Genomic DNA, 20,487 nt, shown 5'->3' with positions numbered 1-20,487 from the left:
TTTCCTCCAAGACAAAAGAAGTTGCACAATCTTAGCAACATTGCAGTGCTAGTGGTTCCTTTTTGCAAAATGTAATCCATTTGGGACTCCAGGGTCGCGTCACAAAGCGTAATAAGGGGATGGAGGGGGGGAGGTGTCGAAAAATGCCGAAAAAGTGAGTCACGTAATTTACGAATGCTCTTCGAACTGATTATGAGAAGTTGAAGGAAGGGAAATTTAATTTAGAAACTCGGAGTAAATTGGGCAGCAGTGTCGATGATTCGGCTAGAAATGAGTTGCGGCGCCTTCAGGCGGCCCGGCACGATCCTCCTAAAGGCCCCGTTTAATCCTGTTACGTTTCGGGAGCAACGTTTACTTAACACTCCCTCTAGCGTTCTAGCGACGATGTAAGCTTGACGTCACGTCACCGGAGGTGTTGACTTCCTTAGGAAGCCGTCTCGTCAGAACGACAAGGGACTTTCATGCTCCGCTCAGGGTTTAGTGTCCTCATGATCCAGGAACTTGCGCCCTTTAGAGGAATCCTATTCGACGAATAATACGCCATTTTGGGGTTCTCTGTCTTCACTTTGTCTAAATAAAACTACATTGTGAAATCTCGCTAATATTAAGTCGAACCACGGTCAAGACGAAATCCCTCTTAAATAATCAATTCCTCCGTTCCCCAGACAGCGCCATGAGGCGCAATGTATAAAAAAAAAAAAAAAAAAAAAAAAAAAAAAAAAAAAAAAAAAAAAAAAAATTAAGATGAAGACGAATTTGTGGCTTTTATCGCGGAGGAAGAGATACTTGTGTCGAAGTAAAATTCTCGGACGTCCTTTAAGCGGAAATAATTGTTGTATCCAGCCGCAGTATTTTGGTGGTATTTGATACATACATCTATAGAAGTGCTAAGGAAGCCGGGGTGCCTTTATTTATTGAAGAGGCAACACACACGCCCTTCAAGCATGACTAGTTGTATCCAGTCGCCGTAGCACCACTACGTCTTTCTGTTGAATTTTATACATATAGCACATCGAGCCGGGGTGAATTCATTTCTTTGCTTATGTAACACGGATACCAAATAAGCAGGAATAAGCCCTCCCTCTCTGGATTTTGGAGATTCTTTCCCGCCAGGAGAATCCATAGAAAAATGAAAGGGAATTTCGGGGTTTAATCAGAAAACTTGTCCGTGGGAATTAAGAAAAATCAGGGAATGATATACTAAAGAATTCTAGACATGATGATGATGTAGATGTTTTTTCACTAATTTTTTTTCCACGCCAAAGTTCTCAACGTTTTCTTCGATGCTCACCCAAGCCATGGGTGTTGGTCTAAGTTTAGAGAAGGCACAGATGTACCGATCCTCACTCTCAAAATTTTCAAATTTTAGTAATACTTCAATTTTTTTCATCTAACTACACACAGCTCTTTTGAAAATTAAACGTAACTTATCTGCCTGGCATAGGCGCAAAAGGCTTTTTTTCTTCCGAATTGTTTTGGGATTTTCGGATGATAAAAGACTCAATTTTTTTAGGAAATTAATCGGTAACTAAAGAAAATTAGAGAAAATGTATAATATTATTGTAGTTTTATTTACGAAATTTAATCCTTTTTAGTTTTTAAGCAACGTTGACGCACTCCAATTTGTTTTCGTTTTATCGAAGAGGATTCTAAATCCGCACCATTTTCTGCATCTACACCGTCAGCAAGTAATAAGCTCGCAAGACTCTCTAGACATGGATCAGTTTCGTAAGTTAGCGAGATACAGTTAAAAGTTACTCTCCCACGAGTTACAATGTCACCAAACACCTAACAAAGAGGAACATGCTCTATTTTTATTCCTGTTTTCCGTAGAACTTTGCGAATGCATCAACAATTTTACGGCTGGAAGAATCCACGTTTGGTTTTAGATCTCCGTCAGTGCATACATTTTGCTAGCCTGAATGAACATTTTTAAAAAAGCCACTACCAGTGAGCTGCTATTTCAAATTGCTAGACATAAGCAATAGATAACGAAGACCATTCTGATGCGAGAGAAGCATCATAGACGATTAGATAATTCTCGAATCAACGACTATTATCACCTAGGGGATTATTTTTGCCCAGCTCGAAAATCGAAGGCGAAATTGCTATTTCAGGTGGGGGTTACGGCGCGGCGTCACGCACACTGCTTTTACAGACTGTTTTCTTTTTAGAAATATTTTTTTTTTTTTTAAAAAAACCTGTTTTTGCGTTAGAGATTGATGAATATTGATTAACATAAAGCAGAGCGTATCTAATGAGTTTTATACAAATAGCTTTAAACCTCGTTTTCTATTTTCAAGAATATTTTCGAAAAACTGAATCTCGCGTGAAAATTGCGTGAGGACAGGGTTACATTTTAAAGACTTTCTCGGTAAAAAGGCGTATGCGGCTTTCAATGCCGCTAAGATTATGATACGAAGTTCCAGGGGTGCAGAAACTTCCAAGGGTTCCCCCAAAATAAATTTAGGTTCCCCCATTTTAAATTTCCGCAGAATTTTGCCCAACACATATAGTAACGCGCGGTCGACAGTTAGGTTCCCTCAAAGTAGCGCACTCAACACTCAAGTTCCCCCTAAACCCTTAAAGAAGAAAATAAAGGGTTTCCCCAATTTTTTCGTCCCCACATGGGTTCCCCCATTTCATGCGGACGGCCAGTCGCGTGGTTGGGAAGTTTCTGCACCCCCCCTGCGTAGTTCTTTTATTACAAATGATCTATTCAAAAGCTCTTGTCATGAATTTTTCCCTGACTCTGCTCTGAATTTTTCCTCACTATTGTGTGGAAATAAGTTGACTGAGAATGATTTTCATTTGCTGTAAATGCCATGAAAAACTACACGATCTTAGCAGCATTGCAAGCCTCTTGCTCCTTTTTACCGAAGAAACCCTTCAATTTTTTGACCGACAAAATTTGATCTCGCCGTTCCGCAACATACAAAGGTAATCCTAAAGGTCTTCCGCGTTTTGCTCTCATTTCAAAACTATTAAAGATCGGGAAAATCCGATTAAATGTGCACATGAGACATACTCGCAGCTTTAATTTAAGCCCAAGTTTTTAAAAATCGGGTGAACAGGTTGCTCAGGAGGTCATTTCTCTCGCGTCGCCTTCGATGCGTTTCTCGCCACCTCCAAACGCACTGTATCCGTGGTAAGTAAAATATGCAGACCATTACGGCCAATCTGATCCGATAGCATTGAAATCCTTATCAATATTTTTCACCAGGTTGTTATCCTGTTCAGCATGCTGTTTTTTAGGCCTTCGATGATGAGTGGAATCAGTGTTCTTTCGACATTAGTGCAAGCTTATTGTGTAAAGTGCGTGGTAAAGTTATATGGCACTTTCAAAGCCAAAGAACTGTGAAGTTAATTCGGTCAGTAATTCAATTTTTGACTTTAGAAGGTGTTAGACCATGTGACATTATTCGCATACCTCAAGCAGTTCACTGGGAAAATGCGATGAGCGATGGGAATGTCCGGAGGTTGAGCCAATCGTTTCGCGAAGAAGAACAGAAGTGCACGATGAAGCCCGAGATGGCAGGCCAAGTGTGATCTATCGTGACTTAGTGCAATGAGTCGACGCTTTAACCCGCCAAGATTGCCGAGTGCCACTTAAAAAAATGCTCGAATATTTTCCTGTTATTTCTCGATATGTCTCGCATCAAATCGTTCATAAATGATTGAATTTAAAAAGATTCATGCCAGGTGGGCTCCGAAAAAGCTGGTTTATCGCGAGCCTGGAGGTGGCGGAAAACGCATCGGAGGCGGCGCGGGAGAAATAACCTCCTCAGCGTCCTGTTCATCCGATTTTTAAAAACTTGGGCTTCAATTAAAGCTGAATGTATGCCTCATATGAGCATCTAATCAGATTTTCCCTAGCATTAATAGTTTTAAAATGAGAGCAAAACGCGCAAGACTTTTGGGATTACCCTCGTATGAGGGTCATGCAGAAAATAAGGATCCCTACTTCATGTCTTCCAAATTATGAAGGAAATATTTAATGAATACCTGCGAAGTTTTCAAGCTTTGGGATTTTGAAGATAGGTAAGTTCAGAGACTCGAGAAGGAACTTAATTTTAATGAAACTACCTACGATCTCTGCGTGCCTCAATGGATCGCAGTAACGTTTCCTAATTTTTCGCCCTTAAGCAAACCACGTATGGAACAACAATGTTTTATCTCTCTCCATTCTCGCCTTCTTAGCTTTAACTTGGTACATTTGTGTTACACTTTTATGAGCATTCTTCCGATGAAAGCGATTTTTTTTTGCGACCATCTCTCTTTTGCAACGCGTTTCGATCTCTTTGAATCGAGCAATGTTTGTCACAGAAATCCTTTATCACGCTGACTTTTTGCAACATCTCAGCACTATTTTTGGTTGATTGTGAGACAGCTATGAACCTAACTCAACCTCATCGGTAAAGAATCAAGTACATACTGTAATATCAATTTTTTTGTACATTTTATAAAAATCAAAGAAGTAACTAATTAGATGAAAATCAAAGTGAACCAAAAATCAGTTGGATATCTTGGAATGGACGTAAAGGAATCGCATGCAATTTTATCGGTAGAGAATCAAATGCAGTGTATGCATTGGTAAAGTGAATCAATTGTATGTACAGTACGCAATTCACCATCGTTTCAAGAGGTAAAACACACGCTGCAGAGAGAAATCACCGCACAAAATTCGATTTTACGGAAAATTGGTTGATTCATAATGTTAAACTCAAATCAATCCACCACATTAAATTGTAAACTTCGAGAATCAAGATAAGTGTACCGCTTCTGTTTACACTGTCCTTTGCTTTTGAGGAAAACATTGTAGAATTTTCGTGCGATACAAAGTACAAAGGAAAGTAGTTTCGGTAAAAACGAGTCCTCGACTCGCGAACCCCACACTTCATTATCCAAAATCTTGGACTTATTTTGGAAGCTGAGAGCATGCGTATTTCTCATCACCTTGGCGAAAATTTAAAATGGGGGACATTTCAGGGTGAAAAAAGTTGAAAAATTAAGTTCATCATTTCCCCTGGAAGTTGTGTTTTCTTAATTCTAGACGATTTCTAGGATCTGCAAACGTATATGGTCCCAATGTTTTCAGAAATTTTTTTTTTACATAGTTTTTCCTTTTCAAATTTCAGTTATTTTTGACGGTCGCGAGTTTCGAAACAAATACGCAGCACGTGCCGCCATCTTTGGGAACAAACAAATAAGCACCAGATTTGTAGCTTGGTTCATACCCTTTAACACATAGCATGCACGATTTCATTGAAAAATATTTAAAAAAAAAAAAAAAAAAAAAAAAAAAAAAAAAAACCCAGTGTAACGGTCGTGAGTTCCCAAGAGAACAGAATTATTACTTGCCAACTGATGTTATTGCGAATCACCAAAAACTTCAACCTGGAAATGGTGAATACTTCATTTCTTTTCAGGGTATCCTTGGGGAACACCCACGCCGACCGAATTACGTTTACGCTACTTACTCGCTTTTTGGTATGAGCATTTATCTTTAGGATCTGTCGCGAGTAAACTTTTTTGAACGCTCTTATCCGCTTGTGGACGAATTACACTGCGAATTATTTTATTTATTTATAATAATTAATATTAAGTTATATTACTATTATCTTCTATTTTATTTTTTTACAACGAAGAAACTTTTTCAAATATTTAATTATGTGTAAGTTCTCGAATAACGTTTTACTCTTTGAGTTATAACAGAGCAAGCAAGAAACCATAGTGTCGAGATGCGGGACGGTCTTGAGTTTGACACCATTCAAAGGGTACAAAATTACCAAAAAACATTAATATTAGGCAATTGTTTAATGTACGTTTCTAGAAAAAAGTGTTTTCTTCATATTTAGGCTAAGAAAATAGGAATGCTAATGAAAGACCTGGAGGGACAAGAATGTCCTCTTTTTCAAATTTTCGCCCAACTACCAGTTTGAAATACCTATTTCAGATCTGATGATACGAAGTATGTAACTTCTTTTCAAGATATTAGGAAAATCTACTAATGGCAAACTGAAGGGTCCTATTTACCTCTTCTGGGCTTGCAGCTGGAAATGAATCGGTTTGTAGAGCCATGAAGACTATAACCAACGCTCCAAATAGGATGTACCTCGATGCGAACAAATATAAATATTTCCGTAAAGTTTTAAGCTGCATCGTGCCAGAGTTCAACGTTAGACTTGGATTTTCAGTCGACAGCGAAATCCCCAAAAAATCGCTTGAATTTTTAAGACCCGGTTATCTTTCAAACTGCCCAAGTTGTGAGTTTCCACCCGAGTCCAAAAAACTTTAATCGGTATCTCCCGATTCGCTTCTCTGGATTGTTTAGACAGTGTCTCGAGAATGAAGAACAGGTTTTCACTGCCTTGTATTTTCGCAGTTTATTCAAGTCTACCCTCGCGCACTAAATTAAAAAAAAGAAAAAGAAAGAAAAAAAAGTTATTTTCAGAAACTCAACACGTATTCCGTTTTGCGTTCCGCGTGGTTTTCGCAAAACGCGCCGAAATTCGCACTTTGGTTTGGCCCGTAGACAATGAAACTGCACTTTTGACCACTAAGCACTGGTTTCAAAACGGAGATAGCTCAAGTTGAGGCTCGAGTGAAGACCAAAGAGAACGCAACATCCCGTCTCCTGAGCTCCGGCAAATAGTTGTAAACTGCGGCGTGGATGCGTCTGACGCAACAGATAGGTTTTAACTGCTTAACAAGTGGTCTTGTCGCAGTACTTTCTTTTTATATCTCCCTCCTCCTCCTCCTCCTCCTCCTCCTCCTCCTCCTCCCCCGCCCGACGGCGACGTCTCGTCCTCCTTCATCCCTTCTTTGTTTTGATCCTTCCGGCTCATTCCTCTTCGTCTTGAATTTTATTCCGTTTTCAAATATTTACGCGGGTATCGCCGCGGGTTTCCCGCACCTACGCGCTGCGCGGCCCGCAATCCTCTTTCTCCGCTTTTCACTTTTTTTCTTCTTTTTACCCGGATGCAGCGTTGTCTGCTTGCATCTCTTCCGCCGTTGTGCCGCTCTTGGAAATCCAGGGGATCGTACACTTAAGTCGAGTGGATTTCCTTAAGTTTTAGACTTACTCCCAACCTCCGTCACAACAAAACGAAATTCCCCTCGGGCGATGGTGCGCCTACAGCAGTTGCTTTTCATGCTGCAGGGTGTCTACAAGTCCGGAAATAGTACTGCATTTTTAAGGCGGTCCAGAAGTACTGGAAAAGTGCGGAAATTCTGCAACAAGTTCCGGAATTTTTCTAATTTTTCTGTCATTTTTGTCTCAATTTGAGAGAAATTCAAATTTTTGGAATTTTGATAAACTTGGAGGTACTGAAAAAAGTACTGAATTTTTCTGTTGAGGAGGTACTGCATTTCTTGGGAATTTACCGAAAAAGTACTGTAAGAGTACTGATTTTTGGTCAGCCTGTTTAAGTAGACCTCCTGTGCTGGCAGCAATGACGGTCGTTTCCAAAATTCGCGAATCACCTCTCGAGGTGGGTCTAAAGGTCAATGGATGCAAGCGTAGGTCAAAATGTATTAAACAGCCAAGTTTAGTCCTTAAAATTAGCAGAGCGTTTTTCTCCATCGGGTTGGAACCCTACCGTCCTGATCGGAAAACTTGACTCAATATATACCCGCAGAAATTCGCCTATAGTCGTTCCTTATACAGCTCTTTTTCTTAGAGGGCCTCATGTGCCTTAAATTGCTATTGAGGAAGGGTTAAGGAGATCCTTCAAATAGCATTATGAATGAACAGTTTTTGCAAACCTCGAGTGAAAGGAATGAGCCGTAAAACTTTGAAAATGACCCCTTGAAAGGAATTACAGTGATTTACCACTGCAAAAAGTATACAATTTGAAAGAAAATATAGTGCGAGTTTTGATAATTTTAAAGCAGGTTCGCACCCACCTTAATTATCAAGGTGTCTACTGCACCAAAAAATCCGGAAATAGTATTGATTTTTTTGAAGCTGTCCGCAAGTATTGAAAAAGTACGGAAAATCCCCATAAGCTCCGGAATTTTTGCTTCGTGCCGCGGTTGTTTTTTAAAGTAGCCTGGAAAGTATGTAATCCGTTACGCAATGATTCTTAATGTAGTATTTTCCCGCTAGATTGTGATTGTGAAGCCAGTTGATTCTCAGGCCAGCAATGAGCTTCGAATTTCGTGGCTACGCTGTTTGTGTAGCGATTTCCGCGTAAATGTCTTCACTTAAAGGTACCAAAAAAGACTGAACTTTTCTGCTTATGAGGCACACACTGAATTTTTTTGGAAAGATACTGAAAAGTAATGCAAAAGTACTTGATATTTGCCAGCTAGCTGTAGTAGACACCGTATTTATGCGACACGAGAATTCCGGCATGGTAAGTTGGTAGTTTCGGAATCGCCTTCAATTGTGGTGTGATACCGCACGCATTCCGAGGAGTACGAATAGTTGTATCGTTGCGCCTTAGCAATGCGATGGAAGATTAATACTGAAGTAGCCTCCACGCTGGTCTTGTCGGTTTTTCTTTTGCCACTATTGTAGTTTTGAGCGCATAGTTTAAGCGTGCTCAAGGATCTATTTTCAAAGTTGTACAGTCGAATTTCACTCGAGGTTTGTTAAAATTGTTCATTTTTATGGTGCCATTTAAAGAATTCTCTTTAACCTCCCTTAATCACAATGTAAACCTAATGGAGCCTCTTTAGGAAAAGAACTGTTTTAGGAACAACCATGAACACTAACCCCAGCCTTTCCTTAGGGTTGAATAAAAATAAAATCAAAATGTGTCACGGAACTATACGGAATTGCGACTTGTTTGATATTTGACGTCAAAATATTTCATGAAATTGATCGAATTTGAGATATTTCATAAAATTCGTTTGCCATTGTGAAATTTAAATTTTTCGTGATCAATGTAGTTCCTTCTCTGGAAACTACGTTTTTTGAAGTGGTAGTATCAACGGCGCGGCGAAAAGGTTTGATTTTTTTGTTTTGAGAAGGAAAAAAGAAATGCTAGTGATAATATTGAAAGAATCGGATGGTACGATTGAGCATTGAGTAGTCCGGATTTCCCGGATCTTGAAGCCGCAACTACGGCCTCTGAACCCGGAACGGAGGCACGAGAAATAAGTCGTCCAAAATTTATATGAAATCATGTAGTCAGCCTTGTCGCTCGCATTGTGTAATCTACAGCCTAGCCGTAATATTAAATTAGACTCTCGCATCATTGATCCTTGAATTAGCGATTCCACGTGGACAATCCGGAGTCAAAGGGGAAAAAATAATCTTGGAATTTTTGTTGTAAGAACAATTAATGATGATGATAATACGAATTTTGTAAAATAAAGCGATAGCTTTAGGTCGGCTTTCATCGTGAACTGAAAGTTTGAATTCATTGTGTTTAATGTAAACTACCAAGTCTATTTAAGTTAATTTTGAAAATGTTTGATATGGCCGACATCTTTTGCTTGAGTTTTTGATAGGAAAACGCGTGGTTTAATTCTTACCTCGTCTCTGGGTGCACTGCTTTAAATATCGAGCACGTGTATATAGTATGCAAAAAGCTGGCAACTTGCATCCGAGGAACGCACATCTGTCTTGCGAGCTCAAAAGGGTAGATTCCAAGAAAGCTTTGCAATTATTCATCCGCATCTCTCGAGTATCCTTTGTGCTTTGTGTCACACTTTCTCATCCGCCCGTTTCTTACAATCGGAAGATTTTCCGTGAAAAACCCCTCGGAGCGTCATAACCAAATCCACCCTCAGAATCGTCCAGATTTGTTCTCAAGAATCAGATCAAAGCACCGCTTTCTATATTTTCCCCCAAACTCTTCTTTCCCTCGTAGTCGTTCAAGTGCGGTGAGCATCAGTACTTGTTGCTATTAAGCTAGTTTGGCCAAATTGCGGAATCTGAAGCTGAAATTTTCCCTGATTCAACTACACGGGTTATGACACAAAGTTCCGACTCGTTGTCATGAAAATTTAATGCTATTTGGTAACGCTCCGCGGATTTTTGGCTTAAAATTGATAGTTTCCCCGAAAAATGGAAATATCCGTCGAAATATGCAACTGGATTAGAGTTTTCGGATCATTTTCCATCCAAGATCATCAAATTCAAGCAATTCTTTGCCACGTCGTTTAGGTAATTAATTTGTCAAGTTGTGAGGAAAAAACAAATCCCAGGTTGATCCTCCTTTCTTTGATTTCAACTCGAGAACTTGAACGTGACTTCCACCGGCCCGAAACATGCTAACAACTTGCTTGAACCGTTTACATACCGCAGATTCTTGGTGTTGGGTCTATCATGTTCGGTATAGAACGATGGAGATGGTTGTTTACATACCGCAGATTCTTGGTGTTGGGTCTATCATGTTCGGTATAGAACGATGGAGAAGGTTGTTAGTTGTTGGATTTTGTTGGAGCCATGCGGGAAGTGCTTGTTTCCAAACACACTCGCTGGTGGCTGCTCGCAACCCGCTCAACTCTTCCGCGCCAAGGAAAAACGCCGTATGAGCATTCCAACGTTGCCAAATTTCCCCGCATCAAAATGTATGTTACAAGAAATTTCCTCAACGTTTTCACTGAAATTCTCACATTGTTTTCAATAAATTACCAAATAAATCGTTTGAAAAATTGGAAGAAAAATATACACCCGTTTCCCAATAGATTTGTATTTTATCTAAGGAAATTTGGCGAGGCATGAAAGTCGATACGGTGTTTTCCCTTAGCATGGCAGCCCTGTTTCATTGCTCATGTTTTTCAGTCATCGACCTCCGATCCTCGATTGAGCGAGAACTGAGTTCTGACGTCATGGATTTCGCCCGACACCATTTACTAATCGTTGCGGCAGGTCTCTTGAATTGAGATCCATCATAAGCGCTCATTGTTCTACATTTTGTAATCAGGAACCACCGTCTCTAACTCATTTTAAAAACAACTTTTGTGCCATTACTTTGTCTGCAAGCAGATATGTGCTTTCATGGATGAACTAGAAATAGCAGCCCCGTATTGTAAAATTGACTCCATTCTGCATTAAGGAGCTACAGTTTTTGGCTCATTTCATAAACAACGCATGTGTCATTAGTTTCCCAATGTAGATGGGTGTTTTTTTAGGTGAGCCAATTTTAAAACATAGTTCCGAAGGGCAAAATGCAATCCAAACAGAATTCAATTTTGCCATAATCTTCTCCATCAAACCCCCCAGTTTATTTCTATTTTATTTTATCAATTTAGCACGTAATAAGTCAAAACAACTTGACCACGGTACAGGTGAACTTACATTATCATACAACACATCACATTACATTACATACATTATAATACATACATCGTGTACGACGTTTTACTGATATGAAACAGTTTAGCACTTAAGTTCCAGGAATCCGTTTTGGCTGTAAAAAGCCTTTTCAATTATGAACTTTCTATGGGGGAAAATAATGCTGTAAAGTTCGAGTTCTTTAAATAAACTTTAATTTTTAAAGATTTGTCGATTATTTGGAGGTATTTCTGTCAAACGGAACTAAGCGCCAAATTGAGTTCCTTTTGAGGAATTTAGAATGCCGGATAGCGCGTTCTGTCAAACGGAACTAAGCGCCATGGAAAAGCATTGCGAGTATAGGACGGAATGAGCCCGACGCCCGATTCCAACGCCAATCCAAGTCCCCTCTACCTTCCTCCTCCGATGGCGCTTAGTTCCGTTTGACAGAAATACGTCCATTTGAAAATCTAAACAAATATTTAATATTATAGAACCCGAGATCTGTAACAAAAATTTGACGTTATCTGTACTTTTGTGTCCTCTGTTTTAGTTATGTTTAGGGAACATTGTATATGTTGGTGTTATCAGTCCATTAAGTACAGCGTATTTCATGCTCTGAAGAATGTATAGTGATGGGAGAGTATAAAGAGCATTATCATTAAATAACTGCCTGCAAGGATAGTTACATGGTTTGTTGGATTGTACCCGGATAATTTTGGTGGTCCATGATTTAAAGCCCATGCATGGTGAAACGAGAAAAGCCTGTAGCTCAAGTTGCGAGGGTCGAGCATTATGTGTCTCGGAATTTTGGTCTCAATTTAATCTTAAGCCGAGAAATTTCTGAGCCGCTCTACGTGATTTTCGTGCGATGTAACTTGAAACAGACTACTCTGTTGGCTGGATCTCATGTGTGGAGCAAAGCCTATGCAGTTAGCTCCTGAACATCGGCCGCTTCTCTGACATAAGAGCGTTACTACTATTCCAGTTGAGCCGTATCGTTCACTCGTAACCCCATGCTTTCCGCAACCCAAGCACGCCTGGAAACAGAGATACGCCCTCGCGTCAGAGAAGTTACGAATTTTCTACTCCTTTTCCAGCTCGTAAGTTGTAACACAGTCAATCACCACTCTATCGGAATCGGATGCACATCCTCGAGTAACTGCTTTTACTTTAGTCCAGTTGAAATCCCCTCATCAGATTCTTGGAAGGAAATGAGTCACTTAAATGTACGTAACTGACGTAAGTAAACACGTTGCGGGTCTCATGAATAAGGATTTGCATACGGAGTAACTTGAGTCGTATTTTCCAGCAGGGACTTTATTTTTAGATGTAAGAATCTGTGACGTTTTATTTTTAGACGGTATAATCAGCCTTTTTCCGCCTCGTAGTCATCGGTGACCAGTCCCTCGATTTATCCGATGTGACGTGGACTTTTCGCAAGGATATGCGTCACCGTTTCCGGCGAAAGGGACCTCATGACACGGAAGCGAAATTTACAAAGCTTATATCCATTGACAAAGTGTGAAACCACGTATCTCCATCACCCAGAAAAAATTCAAAGGTTTCAAAATGTTCGCTCCTGTTTCACTTTTTTGAAGAGAAACGAGCCGCCCTGGTGAAAATTGGCGATAAGAGCTGCGTTTCAAAATACCATAGGAATTCTTATAGCCGGCTAAAGAAGGCTACAGAAAATCATATAGCTGGCTGTAGAATGCGGAGAAAAACCATACGGCCGGGCTATACGAAGCGATAAAAAATTATACAGCCGGGCTATGGTTCTTATCGCCGGGCTTTACATTTTATCGCCTGGCTGTTGCTTTTTCGCCATCGATTATTAAAGGCTATAAGAAATTGTGTAGAAATTCGCGTGCTTTGGAAACCATTAAGTTTGATACGGAACCACCTTAAAGTAATATTTACAAAACACACGTTATATTTTCCTTTAATACATATTTTTTTTCATCAATTAAAATGAGAATAATCCATACAGGATGTGCAAACATTTCAAAATCATGAATTGAATAACGCTGACTCCGCCCGATTAATATTAGAGCCTAACACAAAGCGGAGCGGCGACGCAATGGCGCCTACAAACCTAACAGGGATACTTCACGCATTGCGCAATGTGTGAAGTATCCCAGTTAGGTTTGTAGGCGCCAATGCGCTGTCTGCCCGCCTTAGTGCCACGGCGCTTGAAGCACCTATTTCACACCAGAGGTATTGCACAGTATCGTACGAAACTGAAGGCGCTCTAATATATTAGGAATGGAAGGCATCCATCAAAAGTACGGAGCTTTCTTCACAAAATAAATCAAGATACTGCGGCCTAAAAAGAGAGCAGTAGTCCAAAAACTCACCCAAGTTCTAGCATCCGTAATTAGTAACGTTCAGCATACACTTTATCGCCTGGCTGTTGCTTAATCGCCATCGGCTATAAAAGGCTATAAGAAATTGTGTAGCCGGCTATAGAAGCTATTGGAAATCTTACGGCCGGCTGTAGGTCTATGGTATTTTGGAACACAGATTCTACTGCCAATTTTTACCAGGGCGACTTGATAGCTTGAAATTTTTTACAGAATATCCTCCTTACAGAGGAGAAAAATCAAAAAGGTTTCCAAGGAATTAGGTTGACTAGTTTTCCATGAACACGATTAAGTATGACAGTAAGTCTGCAACGTCACGGAGGTAGGTGGTTTCGCTCTTTAGACATCTGTTCTCATCAAGAATGAGAAACATCCGAGGAAATACGGATTCGTCAAGGAATTGGTGCTGAAAACCGGACATTTCTTCCTTCTCCACCCCGAAATCAAGTTATTTTTAAAATTGGTGGTTCTTGTTGGCTCTGTTTCAAAGAATCAGGAAAAAGATCAAAAAGTCCATTTTCTCCCTAAACTTTGAAGTGAAATTTTATTTTTTCCAAGAAAATCCAGAGACGAATAGGAGGAAATCCTTCGTTTCATAGGGGAATTTTCCAATGGAAATTAGATAGCTTCAAAAATAATCGGAGAAGAAGCAAACCAAGAAGTTTTGACGTTATGTGTATAGCAACTTGGGCTAACTCAACGCGCCGCGGTAGAGGTAGGTAGTGGTGAAGGAAAAGTCTGATTGTAAGCTCCTTCGTTTTTTGAATAAGCACCACAGAAGTCCTTTGAGCCGGAATAGTTCTATCAAATCGCCGCATCCGCGGCAGTACTCCCAAGCTTTTATACCTACCTTCTTTTTTTCATGGCATTACGCCAAAATATTGCATCCAGTTTCGATGTTACTGGCAACTTGGAACGTGAATTCTAAATGAGCGCATCTATTAATTTTTGCCCCCCCTGCTTTTGAATCTTGCTAACTTTAATTTTTTAGTACGTAGAAACCAGGCGTGAATCAAGACGCAGTGCAGTTGAGCCGAACGAAGCATGTAATGCATTTTTCATTTTATTTGTTTCAGTTTTTGAGTTTCCCATGCCACACAATGGCACCCGTCAGCACTTTATGCAATCCTTTGTTAAGGTCTTTCTTGATTTACAAGTGAGTTGTTTTAATTTTTGATCCTTTATTTTCAGCCCTTATTCTTATTTCATGACATCCTTCTCCGTACTTTCTCATATAAAGTGTTCCAGCATATGATTTTGCCCATATGTGTGCCCTTCATCTCGAAGTGGCTTCGATGCTGCATGCATTTTGAATTATTCAAATAAATTAAATCGAGTTGAAGCACAGAAAGGAGCCAAGTCGCTCATCAGCCGAATGCAACCAAGAATTCGAGGGTAGAAGTATCAATGACAGAGTTTGAGTTCAAGGTATATTTTCAAAATATTTTTTCTAGACTTTGAATTTTCGACAGGAAAAAACATGCGGCTAGTTATATTCAAAACTTCTCCTAGTTCATATTTTTCAAGAATACGCAATTTTTCCTCCTCGTTGCGTTACGCAACAGAATTAATGTAATGCGGATCGCTAGAAGTTTAGTATTGAGAATGCAAAATCGTCGAACAAGTGATGAGGAAGTCGACGCATGTGTTTTCGTCTTCCAATAACTTGTTCGTGAAAGAGAATCTTATTCCACCAAAATTAAAAATTGAGGGGAAAGAGGAGGAGGCTGATTGCCAAAAAATACTAATTTTGAAAATTGATACCATAAGACAGAGGAGTGCCCTATGAGCACTTGGAGACAAACCAAGCCCGTACGTTGCCGCAACGTTGCAAGGCAACATTTTTGATGATATTGCTTTGTAAAGGTAAAGCAGCAACGTTTAAGCAATGTTTCAGCAATGTTGCCTGACATTATATTTTAGACAATATTTTCAAAACGTTTTTAGAAATGTTTCTGGAACATTATTAAAAAACGTTTCAATAAATATTTCTTAGATATATTGTGACAACGTTGTTAAACATTATTAGTCAGGGAGAAACACGATTTGACCCGGAACAAATTGCTGAACAAACTTTTCCTATGTAAACGTCATCAGTAGGTCCTCCTGAAGAACATACCAAAAGTTTACCACGGTCCGACCCCGGAACACCCCCCAAAATGCCTAAATTTCAAAATGGCGGCCATAATAAGGCCTCTGGGATTTCGGTTTTTTAAAATGCGCATATAGTGTCATGTGAGGTATCAATCCCTGTGTAATTTTGGTCGTAGAACTCAGATATGAGGTCAAGCAGATGCTGTGCTGCAAATCGGAGGGGACACTTTTCCACTGTTTCAGGTGTTCTCCTTTCTGTTGTTTCTCAACAGATGATTTTCTCCAATCAATATAAGGGAATGCGCCCTCATACAATGTCGCAAAAATATGTATATGTATATACAAAAATAAACAAAAATTAATTGATAGATAATTCAAAAAATAAAAAAATTAACAATAAAAATATACAAATGAAGATAAAATTTAAAAAAATAAAAAAATAATTTAAAAATAAAAAATAAAATAAAAAAAATAAATATAAATAATTAGAAAATAATTTAATACAAAATAAAAATACCAAATAATTATAATAATAATAAATAATTATAATATAATTAAATAAATAATTAAAATAATAATAATTTTATTTATATAAAATGAATATATTTATTCAATTCTTTTTTAATTTTTTTTTCATACTCCTTTTTTTTAAAAACTTGATCTTCCTAATATTATGTTCAGTATCCTTCGTTGTAGAATTATGCACAGAAATGCAAGAATATCATTGCTTTCTATCATAAAAAAGTCACACTGAGCGGGAGAAAGGGTGGTCTGAAGGTGGTAGCTCTGCTCAAAAAACGTATAGTTTTGAAAGAGAGCTCTTTCAAATTCTGATTTGTTTTGTATGGGGTACGCACAAAATTGTCTGATTATATCGCAATTTTACACCAAGTTCAGAAAACACGGAACGCTAGAAATCGGATTTTTTTACTTCCCTCGCAACGCATCCGTAACACAGGTCTGCACTTCCTGAACAAATTCCGTACCGGTTTATCCTTTTCATCCCTTGAATTAGCGTTTTTTGATGAATTTCGGATGGAAAGTAGCTACTTCGCCTCGATTTTTCATCCGAGACTTTCGAAAAGTTGACGCCGTGCGCTCCTCCGTAACTCAGTCGGAGGCTCCTCTTCATCCCCTCGTAACGTAGGCTCAGACCTCCCTCCCTCCCCCTGCCGCCTAGAGCGTCAAGCATTTTATTAACGGCCCCTGAAAAGAGTTTTCTCAAACTTTGATTTTTGACTCGACTCAACAAAAGTCCTTGACTTGAATTTTTATCTCTTAAGATTTTGGCCCTTTTGCCCGCGCCAACGGTAATGCTTTTTAAATCATGTAGCGACTTTAATGACGAAAGTTGCCATCCTTCCTTCAGCCAGAAGTATCGTAATCAGATTTTACGTGAATTACGTGACGCAGTACCAAATACCCCTCCTCCTCCTCCTCCTCTCTCTCAGTTGTGAATCACTCGTTTCGTCCATCGTGTCGGTCCAGCCAGACCCCATTCTCCCGAAAGATTGACGTGATCATTCATGAGCGCCGAGCGGTCCCTGACATCGTTATCATTGATTTGCTGCACGGTCAACGACCATGAACGCTACGGCCGAAAAATACGTTCCCTACTATCACGACACGTTCGATACACGAAGCCATGCGTGAAGCCCCGTAAGTACCTTTATAGGGATAGTCAAGGCATTTTTCTAAGAAACCAATTTAGATTTTGATTCGAAAAAGCTTTGGTTTTTCGGTGGGTGAGGAGTTCAAATTGAGGAGTTTAGAGAACTTTAATTCTTATACCACCCTCACCCCTTCTTATTGTAACGTAACTTGGTATCCTTTCGCAGGTCTATACCCTTTTAAAAGTTACTTAACACTCAGTTGGGCCCCTCGTCCTCCGTTTTGTGAAACACTTTGGATAAAAATTGCCAGCATTTGTTGATTTTTTATCTTAGATGGGCGAAAAATCGTGGATATGCGCTTGTTGTAGCGTCACGTAACGCTGCCGCGAATGTTCCCTGGCTTGTACAACGCATGAGGGGTCGTGTCCTAGTCCGTTGCTGTCCCTTCAATCGCTCCTTTCCTCAGGAAGCCGCGATGTGGTCAAGTGAGTGATAAGGAGGGTTTCAGATCTTCAACATATGTATCATCAAATGGAGAAGTGTCGCCAGCCTCGAGTAAGATTCAAGGAATACGGCCCCAACGCAGGCTCAGACCCCCTTCCTCCTAGAGCGTTACGTACGTACAGTCGAGCCTGAATTATCCGCGGTGGCGTGGGGCCGGAGCTACCGCGGATCATCGGCAATCGCTACTAATTCCAAACTCAGCTATCTGGCCGAAAACAGTGATCAAGGACAACCCTTGACAAATATCAGACAGAAATTTTATTATAAGTCAAAAATCAATAGCTATTTTCTACCTCAGAAGAGGTAGTTTCAGCAAGCATCATACCTATGAGAATTTTGTTTACACAAGTTTGCGATCGTAACGGATTTAGGCTCCCATCTTCTCCAGGTGTTTAGAGAGAATCTGTCGCGAATTTGATTAGACTCACCCTTAAATTTCCTTCCACTCCATGGAAAAAGCCACCGGAAAAAACTGTAAATAATCCGAATGGCGGATAATCGGGACTCGACTGTAATTTCTAAACTGTCTCGATGGACAAATTCATGAAAGAAGAAACTCGTTCTCGGGTAATTTCTTAAACGGTATAGATGGCCTTATAAGTGCGAACGCGTGTATCTCTGTTTGCGACTTGGTCGTAGACTTCCCTTCATATCTTATTTTCTCTTGGGAGAATTGTTAAACTTAATTTCATGAAAGCCTCTTGATTTTTCCTCTTTATCAGGAGAATATTGCGTGTTGAGTTGAAGCAATATGTATAAAGTTGCCTTGTTTCTCTTGGAAGAAATAGGTAAAGTAGGTGGAGAGATTTTGAGAGGCCGCAATGGAGATACGTGGTTCGGGACTTGAGGCGTGGATATGAGGAAGGATTGGAGGAATCCTTGCGAGGTGAAGGCGGAAACGGCGCGTGGAGTGATGCAGTGGCACTGGGAGTCGGGTGAGAGCGGATCAAGTTGGTGGCCGGCGTGGCGCGGCGCGGCGCGGCGCGTCATGGCTCAAAGCGGAGTCAACGGAACGGACACGGGACGAAAGGGACCGCAGTGGCTCATGTCCCGTGTCCCCTCGTCCAGGTCCAGACCCAGGCCCAGGGTCCAGGCCAAGCCCCAGGGTCCAGGCCAAGCGTGGAACGTGTCCGAGTGAAGAGATGCACGTACACGTCTCGCGGCTCTGGCTTCTCATCCTCATCCTGGATGTGGGTTAAGTACCGTTTTATTGTGGCCGCCGCCGCCGCCGCCTCTCCCTCGGCCTCTTGGCCGGACTCAGTCTCGACGTCTCCTCCGGGATGCGTCTCCCTCTCGACCTCAGCCCGTCTCTAATTCTCCCGCCCTAAGGAACAACGCCGTATCTACCTTCAGGCCCTCCCAAATTTCCCAACATAAAACTCGAATTTCCTCCTAAACTTAGCTATCAATGTTTTCCTTCCAATTTTTCAGATAATTTTCCTCGCAATTTCACTTAGAGTCCCTGAAAATTTCGAGGGAAAATATTCATATCTTTCCGCAGAAATATACACTTAATTGAAGGAAATTTGGCAACTCTCGAATGTTCATACGGCGTTCTTCCTCAGCACGGCAGAATTCATGTTCATTCGGAGCACCTTCCGTTTAACTTTTGGCCCTTTGGGCAGCGCTCCTAAATTACCCAACACTCGAGGAGGAGGGAGAGCCTCCATTACACAGAACACGTTCAAGCCTAAAAAAAACTAAAACGAATGAACGTTACGGAAAACTTGTAAAATTAACGCATCCATGAGAAGTTGACCAGGCAGTTACATTATATACCGTCGTGTCTAGGACCGGTAAAAACCAGGCAAACTGGGATACATCGATTCCTCAAAGAGTGACCAATTTCAAGGGAAATCAGGGAATCTCCTATTTTACCGCTTCGAGACCATTTTAATAGGTATTTATGTTATTGCGTCGGAGTCGCCGTTATTGACCTCAGGGCCGGATTAAGGGGGTGGCCACATGGGCCGCGGCCCATGGCGGCAAATTTTGCAATTTTTTTAAATGCAGGTACAAAAAAAGCGGATTCAGAAAAAAATTACAAACAAGAAAAGGTGACAAAATCTCTCATTTTCTGAGAGTTCATTAATGTCTAATTTTTTCGTATTTCGGTGATACAAAAGACTGCGCACCTCTAATTAGTTGAGTTTAGAAAGAAACCAAACACTTAATTTGGCCTGGAGCGGCGCGGCGCAAAGAGAAATGATGACGAGGACTTGAGATGAGAAGGAGAAGCCCTCGACGAGGCGGTCGGCATGTAACACATATTAGCGCCTACGAGACTGCATGAATACTTCACGCATTGCGTCAAACACAGTACGGTCAACAGCGGTTGGCGCGGCGTGAAACGCACAGTGCCTACAAGACTACATGAATACTTCACGCATTGCGCCAAACAAAGTGTGGTCAGCGCGGCACGGCGGCGGAAGTTAAAATAATTAAACCACATTTATGTTTGTTCTTTCTTAATTTTCTAGTTCATTTCTTACAAATGAAAGGCCTTGTCCCCACAGAGATAGGTTTACGGAACTGAACTTTCGCGCGAAGTTCCGTGAACTTTTGCTAGTAGTGTTGACAGGGCTTACGCAAAAAATGTGTCCAACACGAGTGAACGCGTCTTATGCACCCTTCTCCCTCCGGCACGTTCACTTGATGGTTTTTATTGATGTTTCAA

At 40.5% G+C, this 20,487-nt stretch overlaps 1 protein-coding gene across 1 annotated transcript in view; it reads left to right on the top strand.

Moving 5' to 3' along the window:
• The window catches only part of l(2)05287 (WD repeat-containing protein l(2)05287), a 44,094-nt gene that overhangs the window by 22,050 nt on the left and 1,557 nt on the right, over window positions 1-20,487 (top strand). Inside the window, exon 14 of the mRNA XM_019053689.2 lies at window positions 14,676-14,755. Coding sequence (XP_018909234.2) covers window positions 14,676-14,755 — 80 coding nt within the window. The remainder of the gene's footprint in view (window positions 1-14,675; window positions 14,756-20,487) is intronic.

This window comes from Bemisia tabaci, chromosome 3 (genome assembly GCF_918797505.1).
Source record: "Bemisia tabaci chromosome 3, PGI_BMITA_v3".
Lineage (NCBI taxonomy): Eukaryota > Metazoa > Arthropoda > Insecta > Hemiptera > Aleyrodidae > Bemisia > Bemisia tabaci.
Note: the sequence above shows the minus strand (reverse complement) of the source record. Positions and strands in the feature narration are given on the sequence as shown.